Genomic DNA, 11,167 nt, shown 5'->3' on the forward strand with positions numbered 1-11,167 from the left:
TGAAGAAGTATATCTATTCTTTGAAGCCTCACAGAGAAACATGATTGTTCATGTATTTAAAATTCATGGCTGTTTTCCATGATTGAGCCCATTAACTCCATTCTGTATATTGTGCTGCACCGTTGGCCATTTTTCAAAAGCGTATCTTAGCTTTCAGATTGATTTACCTCCCAGGGAGTCATTTGTCACAGTTCATTTCAGCACAGACATTTAAACAGTGCAGCTGAAAGGTGAATATAAAGTAGTTTGAAAAAAGTGATACATCTACATTTAGTCAAGTTAATGTAAAATCATGAGTGCGTGGTAATCCAGCTGCGAGCAGGATGTCACGTTATTGTGTCCAAACTAAAAACAACATGTAGAATTCAACAGACGACATAAATTTGAAAATAAACTACCAAATTCACACCGTAGTGGCCGTAGAAATTTCTCTAAATTAATTAACGTCCTATTGTTGTTAAGAGTTCCTCCGGGATATTTATGCGTTTCTCGTGTCTTGCAGACGCCATGCTGTGAGCCCCCCACACCCTCCAAGGCCCCACTCCCCTTCACACACATATGGGTACATCACCAGCCCATTGGCCTTGGACACTGACGGCATGGAGGAGGAGGATATCTTGGAAGAAGAGGAGGAGGATGGTGACGATACAGACGCAGAGGTGGCCAAGATGCACTACCACCACACCCATCCCCACACACACCCCCACCATCCCCAGATGCATCCGCGAAGGTTGCTGCTACGAGGACTTGAACAGACACCTGCGTCCAGCATGGGCGATCTTGAGAGCTCAGTGACCGGCTCCATGATCAATGGATGGGGGTCAGCTTCTGAAGAGGATAATGTCTCTTCAGGGAGGTCCAGTGCAGTCAGCTCGTCAGACGGATCCTTCTTCACAGATGCCGACTTTGCTCAAGCAGTTGCTGCAGCTGCCGAGTATTCAGGCCTTCGAGTGGCAAAGTACCCCAATTCACAGGGCCAGGAAGTTGGAGGAGCTTCAGGTAGACTATTTCCACGAGAAATATTATTGTACACATTATGAAGAAAGGAGAAAAAAAACAAAAACTGTTCTGTTTCTTTTCTCAGCGCGAAAATACCAAATAAACCCATCAAGCCACCGTCCTGGCAGCCCGGTGTCCACAGACAGTAATATGAGCATGGCAGCTGTTCACAGGAGGCCTCCTAAAAAGCAGAAACAACATCCTGCAGGTCATCCAGGGAACCAGCGACGTGAAGCCTTCAATGAAGGTATGTATATGATTATATCTAGTCAAAAGGAATTTAAGCTAAAAACTGTCTTCATTTGTCACTTACTGCTCGGCCAAATCTTTTGCATAAACTTGACCCAAGAGGTTGAATTTGTTTCAGTTCCGGAAAGAAAAAACATAAACCGTATTACACAAATGTGTCTTTACTTAGCTCTGATACTTTCTGTAAGAAAGAGAATCAAGTAGCAGCAGGTTTGCTTCCACAAGTACACGATGACCAGTTTCAATCAACGACCCTGTCTCATGTCTCAGTAAAAATGTGAAAGGAAAAAGTGCAGTTTACGGTGACATAGTGTCCATGAATGACTGAGTATGGCTGTGCTGTGAGTCCAACTTTTAATCATCTTCTCTCGTGTGTTTATGCTCATGCATACATGGCATCAGTCCTAATCTCTGGCACTGCTGAACAGATCGGGCAAGTGGTGGGATGACGGCCAGGGCCGTGGCGGGAAGGAATGGAAGGGGGGGTGGGGGCTGGGGGGGTTGTCTCAGGGGAGCTCTGCCCAGCCTGGCGATGCTGACACTGGGATGTCTCTCCACTCTAGCCACTAATGAAATTGATCCAGGTGCTCCCTCTCGTTCATACAGAAGAGCCACCTTTCACTCAGTGGGGGCCAGACATAAACCAAACAGGGGCTAAATACTAGAACAGCTGTACGTAGAAGGACGCGCTTTAACCTTCTTAAGTAAAAGAGCAATTTACTTTTTATAGTTTCATTTTTACAGCACACACAAGCCAGCGGACGGATAGCCACCCTTTTCCTCGTTTCCTCTCTGCTTTGATCTTGTGGAAGGGTCATTTCTAAGAATGTATCTGTATGTGAGTGAGCGCACACTCTGCTGTGTACAGTATGTGCTGTCCCAGCGCTGCTTCTCCTCTTAGTGTCAGGTGTCCTTGAGTGTTGGAGGCACTTGACAGGGGGATTTAATATCCAGCTCACTGGGAGCCAGACCAGCTATATCGCCGCCCCCACACCACCCTCCACCTCCTGCCATCATCCTTATATCCTGGCTTCTTCCCCATCCACTGCCCCTCCCTTTGGAGTGATCTCTCCATCCCACTCCTCTCTCCTCAGTCTTTGTTTGAGCGGGGAGGGGGGGGGCAGACTGACAGCTCTCTGCAGTTCTGTCTGTCTATCAGTCCTCCTGCTGATTGCATTTGATCTGAATGGATTGTTTTTCATTTGGAGGTTATTGCATCCCCACCCCCCACCCACCCATCCACCCTTCATACACCGTCTGTGGTAGGTAGGTTTAGGAGGTAACCCCCTAAACCTATGCACCAACAGCTTCACTTCCCGACTGCTTGGCCCTCTTTGACTTAGTCATTCCTCTCTTGTTTGCACAGTGGATGTGGCAAAGTTATATCCCCACCCCATGATTCATATTGCGTCTGACTCTAATGCCTTTGTCTATCTCCTTTCTAAGACTTAACCTTTTCTTGCCCGTTATGCTCTGCCTCAGCCTCGTCTGCCTAATTAACCACCAGGCCCTCAGACTCATCCTACTTGGCAAGCTCAGAGACACATTTCAGACCTGAGCTCTGTCCTCGACGGTATTTCCTCATAAATCTAACAAGCGCTCTGCTCCTCCCGTGTAGTGAGCTACAGCTCCCAGACTGTGGCATTGATCGGATTCTGACTGAGGCAGAACTCGGGAGGCAAGACAGATATTAAAAAACTGCAGACGCTTCTCTGCTGTATGATATTGACCGTCACCCTTTTATATTTAGAGGAGAGTGGATGGAGGTAGAGGATAATTAGAAAAGTGTATTAAAGCTGCTTGACTCCACCAATAAGACACAGCAAAGACTGCCTTATAGGCTTTTTATGTGTAAAAAAAAGAAGGACTACAATCCTTTCATTCTTTACAAAGTACAGTTTTGTACAATCTTTGAAGTCAGTAAGGTAGCCACTAGAATCAAGAAAAGTGTACGAGTCGACTATGTTTATTAACTTTCTTACCTGCGTGGATTATTAGTCTGGCTGCCAACAAAACCACCCTTAGGTCTGGAGGCTGATTAGAAGATGAAAAGCCATCGATCGCAAGGAGACAAGGCTTTTTGCTCACCGTTTTGTTTAGATGGCTGTGTGATGTGTGAGAGGCGAGGCGGCCCGCTGGCTGGTCTCATATGAATAATGGCTCAAGGACATGCAGCATTGATTCATCGACAGGGGAAGTCGAGCAGGCCAGAGAGCCAGCTGCTGACCGTCACACTCCCCTCTTCCTCCTCTCTTGCATCTCGCTCAAATCTCATAACTCTCTGGCCAGATTCGGCCTCTCTAATGTCATCTGTTCTGTTTACTGTCTGTCCAGAGGAGTTTCCGTTCAGCATAGCTGTGTGTACAGCTCTGGGTGTATGTACACACACCACAGCTGTGTTTGCACATCACCTTGCAGGTGTGAGACACGCGAGTGACAGATGATACACACTGAAGCTTCAAGAATACACAGACTCCTCAGTCTTGTGCAATTACCTAAACCCTCATTTCTGATGTCTGTGCCTAATCTTGCTTCCTGTGTTTATCCTTCAGATCTCCCACCTCCACCCATTCCACCTCCAGCAGTGCTTAAGTCCCCGACACACCCCTCCAAGGTGGCCTTAGAGGGCCGGGGAGTCATTTCCCCAAAAGCAGGTGACGCTCGTGACAAGAGAGGAGGAACCACTGGCTACCGGCCGAGGGACGGCTCGGACCCCAGAACCAGCTCGTCTGAACGCAAAGACGCTCAGGACAGACAAAAGACTGCTCATGGAGGAAAAGGGAATAAACACGAGAGTAGCACTGCCAACAAGGCACGCCAGCACGCAGGTACAGCATCGTTTACAATGAGAAAGAATCCTTCAGTGCAATATGCAGTGTCTCAAGTCTCAACTCACTGTTTTTCTGTCCCTAGGTTCAGAGGACATTCTGCCCTATAGCCGACCACAGTTCCCCACAGTCAACAGCCCCCGAGACCCAAGCTCCTCCAGCTCCATGTCCTCCAGGGGATCAGGGGGCCGGCGGAGAGGAGAAGGAGGCCGCAGGAACCCTGCAGACATGGGCCTCAACACCTCTGGAGCCTTCCAACAAGGAGATGAAGAGCTTGAGGTAAAGATGTCAACAAATCTTACTGTAGAAGATTTGCCCATAGGACATCAATATCTTGGGGTTTCAGATACAATTATCGTCATATTACAGACCTGATCTATACTTCAACAGCATTCATTATCACATTAATGCAACACGACCATATTAAAATGGTCAACCAAGCACTGAAACCAGTCAATAGCCTTTGTCCATAATGGTAGTGATCTATTATTATATACATCGATCGGCCACAATATTAAAACCACTGACAGGAGAAGTAAATAACATTGACCATCTTGTGACAATTCAGTGTTCTGCTGGAAGATTTTGGACCTGGCATTCATGTGGATGTTACTTAGACCTGTAGCACCCACCTAGACCAGACCAGGCACCCCCACCCCATAGCAATGACACTCCTTGATGGCAGCAGTCATCCTCAGCAGGATGCAGCCTGACACAGGCACACACACAAAAAAAAACAAAAACATGAAGAACAGCACAAGGTGTTGACCTGGCCTCCAAATTCACTAGATCCCAAACTGATCAAGTATTTGTGGGATGATCCACAGAGGCCCCTCCCGTGAACTCATTGGACCCAAAGGCCCCCACTAACAACATTCATATGTTATGACTGATCGGTGTATATTTATAGTTTTGTAAACATGAAGAATCTGCTATCAACTAACACCTCAATTAGACTGAACAACAGAAACAAAGCAAATAAGCATAAGGCTTTCTTTCAGGGTCAGATGTAACTAGTTTACATGAGTAGAATTATTTCAGATACCACAAAGTCAATGACAGCTTTTGCAGTTCCAGAGTGAAAATCAAACAACATAACCCAAAAGACCAAGATGAAGAATATTATGAGGGAAAAGCACAATGCAGACTGTCCTAAGCTGAGCTCTGACACTAACCAACATGTTTTCTGTGTTTTCTTTTTTTTTGTACCAGATGGCAGAAAGCTGAAGAACAGAGGAAGAAAAGGAGGAACTGTTCAGATTTTTTTTCCAAGGGTGATGCACCATTGTTTCTCTTACAATTTTAAATATCTCAGTATTTCACCATCATGTTGGCTGCCATCATACTGTACATCAGTAGTGTTTCTTTACATCTGGAAAACAGACCAATGTTTTGTTTTTTTGTTTTTTTCTATCTTATCATTTTCTATGTCCATTTAAAAAAAAAAAAAAAAAAAGGAAAGAGTGTCTGAAGATAAAAAGAATGGTGCATTCAAAACGAAATACGCAGTAGTATATTTATGTTTAATTCCAATGCAATATGGAGTGAGATCCTACTCCAGACATTGACATGACTCAGCTTGCCTTGACAAGAACTTTGGAAAGCCCATACAGTGAGATGTTGCTGTAACAAAAGAGCTGCAAGCAGAGAGGGGGACGTGGACTGTCTGTAAATATACGTGTATACATAATGTCTTCTTGTTTTACCCACTGTGGTACCTCAAATTTGTCTTCCTTGTTTTATTTTGCGAATTCTAATTTTATTATGCCAGTAAATATAATTATTTTATCATTTCCATCCATGTTGTAAATTGCTATATTATTTAGCAGCCCCAAGAAAGTGCCACTTTGGGATTTTTTTCTTTTTTTTTTTGTTTTTCTTTTTGTAATGCACTGTTATGTTTCGTGTTGTCATCAATGTTTGTTATTTGTTTTACTTTGGTTTTAAAAGCACAATCACTAAACTTTATTTTAAACCATTCTATCTATTAACCTTTTTGTCTTACTGGAGGAAAACAGGTATGACAAAAGAGTCTAGTTAATCCTGATGATGATGATGATGATGATGTAGGTAAAGGTTGCTGTTTACGAAGGCTGTGCTTGAAAGGAGACTCCTTGTGTTGTGATTGTCTCTCTCTCCAGTTCTGATGCTAACTCAAGTGATGAAAAAGACAGTTAATGTGAGTCATAGCTGCAATGTAAATATCTTTTTCGCATTGACCATAAATTCAGCTATTGCACATTAATCGAAATGGTAATGTTGTCCACGAATGCACTTAAATGAATGTCAAATACAGGATATAAGTCACTTTGGGAATCTGGAGAGGTTGTAATTGGACAAGAAGAGTCTCTTTTCTTGATACAAAAGGGCTGCTGTAGCCCTGTTTCAAGGAGAAAGGGTGCTGTTGTTTATTCATAGGACATCTGCAAACATTTGTTTCGTAAAGCAAAAAAGTAAAAAGAACTAAAAAAAAAATGATGAATAAAAAAGTTCAAACTCTAATTGGTCTTTGGGTCTTTTGTTTTCTAAAAAGTTTAAAGTTTTCCTAATTCACTGTTTTCTGTCAAATTCAGCAAACAAAGAAACAGAATTTTAAAGTGACTCTGTGGCTTTAACCAGTCCACACAATACTATTCCAACCAGCAATGAGCACAGAGCAGGAGGAATGGGATAGTTCTAGCCAGAAAGTAATGAATTAGAAGAATGGTAAATCTGGCTACATTTTATACAAATTGAAAAAGAAGGGTTAGGATTGAGCAAGGACCAGGTGACATCTCCAAGAGTTGATAGGTGAGCAGTGAAATGATACATTGATCAGCCAAAACATTAAAACCACTGACAGGAGAAGTAAATAACACTGACCATCTTGTGACTCAACTTTTGGACCTGTCATTCATTCATGTGGATGTTACTTAGACATGTAGCACCCACCTAGACCAGTCCAGGCACCCCCACCCCATAACAATGACACTCCTTGATGGCAGCAGCCATCCCCAGCAGGATGCAGCCTGACACAGACACACACACAAAACAATTTAGGAACAACAAGGTGTCGACCTGGCCTCCAAAATCACTAGATCCCAAACTGATCAAATATCTGTGGCATGATCCACAGAGGCCCCTCCCATCAACCCATAGGACCCAAAGGCCCCCAACTAACAACATCCTGTTGCCAGACACCACAGGACACTCTCAGAAGGCCCATGTCAATTCTCTGATGAGTCACCACAAAGGAGACCTACAATATTAGGAAGATGGTCATAATGTTACACCTGATCGATGTATGGTTGCTTTTACCTATACACCCAACTCGTGTATCCTGCATTCTCACAAATTAATGCCACGCACACACAAGATTTGAAGACAAGCTCTTAGACCACAATTATCCATATCTGTATACGATGTGTCTAGCGACTGTACAGTAACAAATATGTTTGGTGTAATAATACAAACATTCTGTACAGTCTGAGTTATCCTCTACTAATGGGATCCTCCAGTAGCACACAAAAGCAAGTATATGAACATAAGCTGAGAATGGCAGCATGTGAGACCATGGACTTTGGGCTTCTGAAGGGGCACCCAACAGAGGGATGTCTTAGTTTTGTTCTATTAAACAGATTTTCTCAGGAACAGCTTACTCCACCTTTAAGCCTGTTTTCTTCTAGATTTTCTTATCTCCCATAGAAAGGTCGTAACCAATAACATGTTACCACTTCCCTATCCTGTCTGTGACCCTGTGACACAAATCCTTCCATCCATTTGTTTTCTACTCACTAAAGCAAGGAAGTCATCACTTCCCAACCCCTGAGCAACTACTCCAGGGGAATACCAAGGTGGTTTTAGGCCCGGTGAGATACATAATCTCTACACTGTACTCCAGGTCTAAGTTCAGCTGTAACCATGTCCAAAACCAAAAAATATTGACTGAGAAATAAGTCATATGGCAACGAAAGCAATAATATGATTAATTCATATAGTTTTTTTAGTGGCATATGTTGCCAATATAAAAATATACAGTAGCAGCCTTATCAATGTATTTTATCACAAACTCAAAAACATCTTTATAAGCTCTAGTGATTTATTAACCCTATGTTAATTAAAAACTATCCATAAATGAAATACAAATTCATTTGACTGAAATATTTAATATGGCTAGAATTGAAATATCATAACACACCTTAATGTCGTTGCATCTATTGCATTTTAATGGGAAATAATACGAGGTGGCCAATGCACAGTGTACTTCATCAGCATTGTCATAGAAGGAACCATCCATATCCCTGGCTCTGTGGCTAAACAGCCATTTCTGTTATGTACTGTAGCTATTCAAATGTATTACCTAATGCCAATTCCATTAGTGTTCTCCATTACTCACAATATCAGCATGCCATGTCATTCAGTAAAGGCATTTGGAGCCGTAGAGGGAGTCTGAAAACCAGGAGGGATTATATTCAATTTGACAGGCTTAGATTGCTGCCAATTAGGTGTAAGAAGGCTCCAATGAGGTTACATAAGAGAGCAAATACAGTACTCATCTTATTTCTCATCAGTCAAGTCGCTGCTGGGGTAGCTGCTGACGCGACACAACAAAATATCCATAAAATCGGAAGATGACAATGTCGCCACAGAGTGACTCTAGACAGCGACTTATCCTAATTGGAGACCGAAATACATTTGTTCCAGTTTATTACATCTAACCTGCCTACTGCTTGTTCTCACAGAGGCAATAACCTGGCCTATGGGAGTCTTTAATGTCAAGCACTGTCTGTCTGGCTTATTCAAACACCAGTGATGAAGAAAGAGAGACGGTCCCTCCCCTTTATACTCCCTCCTGAGCCTCGGAGAACTGGGATGGAAGTCCTGTTTTTACAGGCTAATGAGAAGTGAAGCAAGAGACTGACCGCTCTGAGTCCTCTGTTAAAAGTCAAGAGAGCGATCAGGGATTTTACATGTACAGTTACCCTGCAACAGTTGCTGGAATAAGGAATGTAAGGAGGAAATCTAACCCAAATAAATCTTCTGTTCCAGTGTAACCTTTAGACATAAAAGAACGTGTTGATTTATGTTTAGATTAAAATCAAGGGCACATCTGTGTAGTTCAGTAATGCTTTTTTTTATATAACGGCAGCTGTAAGCCACCACCTTCCTCCTCCTCAGCTCTTAGCTTTGGTGGTAGCTCCCTTCCCCCTCCATTCCCCCAGGTGTTCTCTAATAAGCACCTTTCTAAACAAGAACAAATTTGGAACAGGGGAGAGCATCCCCTTATGCCTTCATCCATCATTTTAATGAGTGGAGGTGTGTCCTGGCCCCACAATGAGATGCAGGTGATTAAGGATATTAAGCGGGTGCACTGGCAGCCGGGGTTATTCACCCCATAATGGCATGAATATGCACAATGAGGCTGGACTGCCTTTGGTCTGGTCCTTACAGTTACTCTACCTGTGAGCTCCGGAAAAGAGCTCGGTGGTGTAGGGGCATGTCTGTGACATTAAAGCAGGGGGGGAAGGGAAATGGAAAAGAAAGGTGTGTGTATTTGGTGATGTTTTATATTAAGCTGAATATATTTCAAGGTTTATCTGGACAAAAAAAAAAGGATGCAACACCAAGATGTGGGAAATAGTAATGGATGTTTAAACCAATGAATCAAGAACATAACTGGCAGATGAATCAATCATGAAAATAATAGTTTAATTGTTAGTTTCAGTCCTGACTGGTTGCAAAAACCTAATGACTTCACTAAAAAGGCTAAAAAGCAATATCCTTTTAACTATCTTTACAGTTTCCAATGATCCATCAGATCCAACAGCTTGCATCCTACTAATAAGAGATATCAAGTTTGAAATGAATGAATGAATGAGGAATTACATGCACACCAAAGATCTACTAATATATCAGGATGGGGCCCAATTAGTCTGTTTAGGATTATGCTAAACGTGTACAAATCTGCACACCGCGCTGCTAACCTCCCCTCCTCTTCTGCTTCCTCCTTCTTTATGCCTTCCGTGATTCAGTTTTCGCAATCAATAATTTGAACTGCGGTTGCTTTCAACTACGTCCCAGCAGCCAAAAACTAATTTCTTTTGTGCACATTCAGGCTGTCTCTCATTTCTGATCGCCAAACTGCTTCATTAACCTCCTTCCCATACTAGGAGGTAATTAAGTGAACAGCTGTGCACTGTCTGACAACTCGTCTTACTGCCGATACCCTCAGCGCGAACGCCAGCGAGGAACCCGCCATCACAGGTGCACAGTGTTTAGACAGCTTAGCGGTACCTCTCCACAGTCATTTACACTACAGCTGCAGGTCAAACGCCACCTCTTCAGACGATCAATCAAAACTCATTTGCGTTTAACAATCTCACCAAACAGCTCGTCGCAATTTTTGCATCATTACAAAAAGTTGCGTTTAATCAACGTTGAACACTTAGGCTGGTTTCAACTTGTGAAGAGTGGAGTGAAAAGCGTTATTGCAAAAGATAGCCGTCAGTGGTGAGACTGCCAGACGTAATGAGAGAGGGAGTGTGGAAGGCAGCCAGATCCAAGTTTCTTTAATAACCGAGAAGTAATCTGGATGATTTGTACATCCATTTGTCACTTAGCCAGTCATTCTAACCATCCTTATTTAGTGCCGATGGGGTCTGCACAATTAACCCAGAGGAATATAGCCTCCTCGCATCGTCCCCTGGAATCTTCCACAGCTTTTTTTTTTACTCTGCTCCCTCTACTTTGCATCTGTAAGCTGATCTCAAGTTCTAACATTTAATATTAGCAATGACTCATGCTCTTTATCAAAGCACTTATCATAATTATTTATACTGTTACAAGCCAAGCGATAAGCTGGGTACATTTACCAGATTCAGTGAATTAATTAATTATGTACATGTATATGCTGCAGAAAAATACAGTGAAAACACTTAAAGGGAAAGGGCATCAAACTTAATAATGATTAAATGGTGAATGTCAACTAATTATAAGCTATAAGAGAGTCTTATCATCAGCATATTTTTATCTCTTACAAAAAAAAAAAGGGCTGCCTAGGTCAGAAAAGTATCCATAATTACAAAATATGTTCCGAGCACAGTTTTAGTTTT

At 42.7% G+C, this 11,167-nt stretch overlaps 1 protein-coding gene across 1 annotated transcript in view; it reads left to right on the forward strand.

Annotated features, from left to right (window-relative positions):
• robo1 (roundabout, axon guidance receptor, homolog 1) overlaps positions 1–6,578 on the forward strand; it is a 122,614-nt gene extending 116,036 nt beyond the window's left edge. Inside the window, exons 25-29 of the mRNA XM_084559344.1 lie at positions 503–999; positions 1,085–1,246; positions 3,801–4,076; positions 4,162–4,355; positions 5,289–6,578. Of these exons, the coding sequence (XP_084415470.1) occupies positions 503–999; positions 1,085–1,246; positions 3,801–4,076; positions 4,162–4,355; positions 5,289–5,303 (1,144 nt within the window). The 3' untranslated portion in view covers positions 5,304–6,578. The remainder of the gene's footprint in view (positions 1–502; positions 1,000–1,084; positions 1,247–3,800; positions 4,077–4,161; positions 4,356–5,288) is intronic.
• The last annotated feature ends 4,589 nt before the right edge of the window (positions 6,579–11,167 follow it).

Source organism: Chelon labrosus (genome assembly GCF_963514085.1).
Source record: "Chelon labrosus genome assembly, chromosome: 13".
NCBI lineage: Eukaryota > Metazoa > Chordata > Actinopteri > Mugiliformes > Mugilidae > Chelon > Chelon labrosus.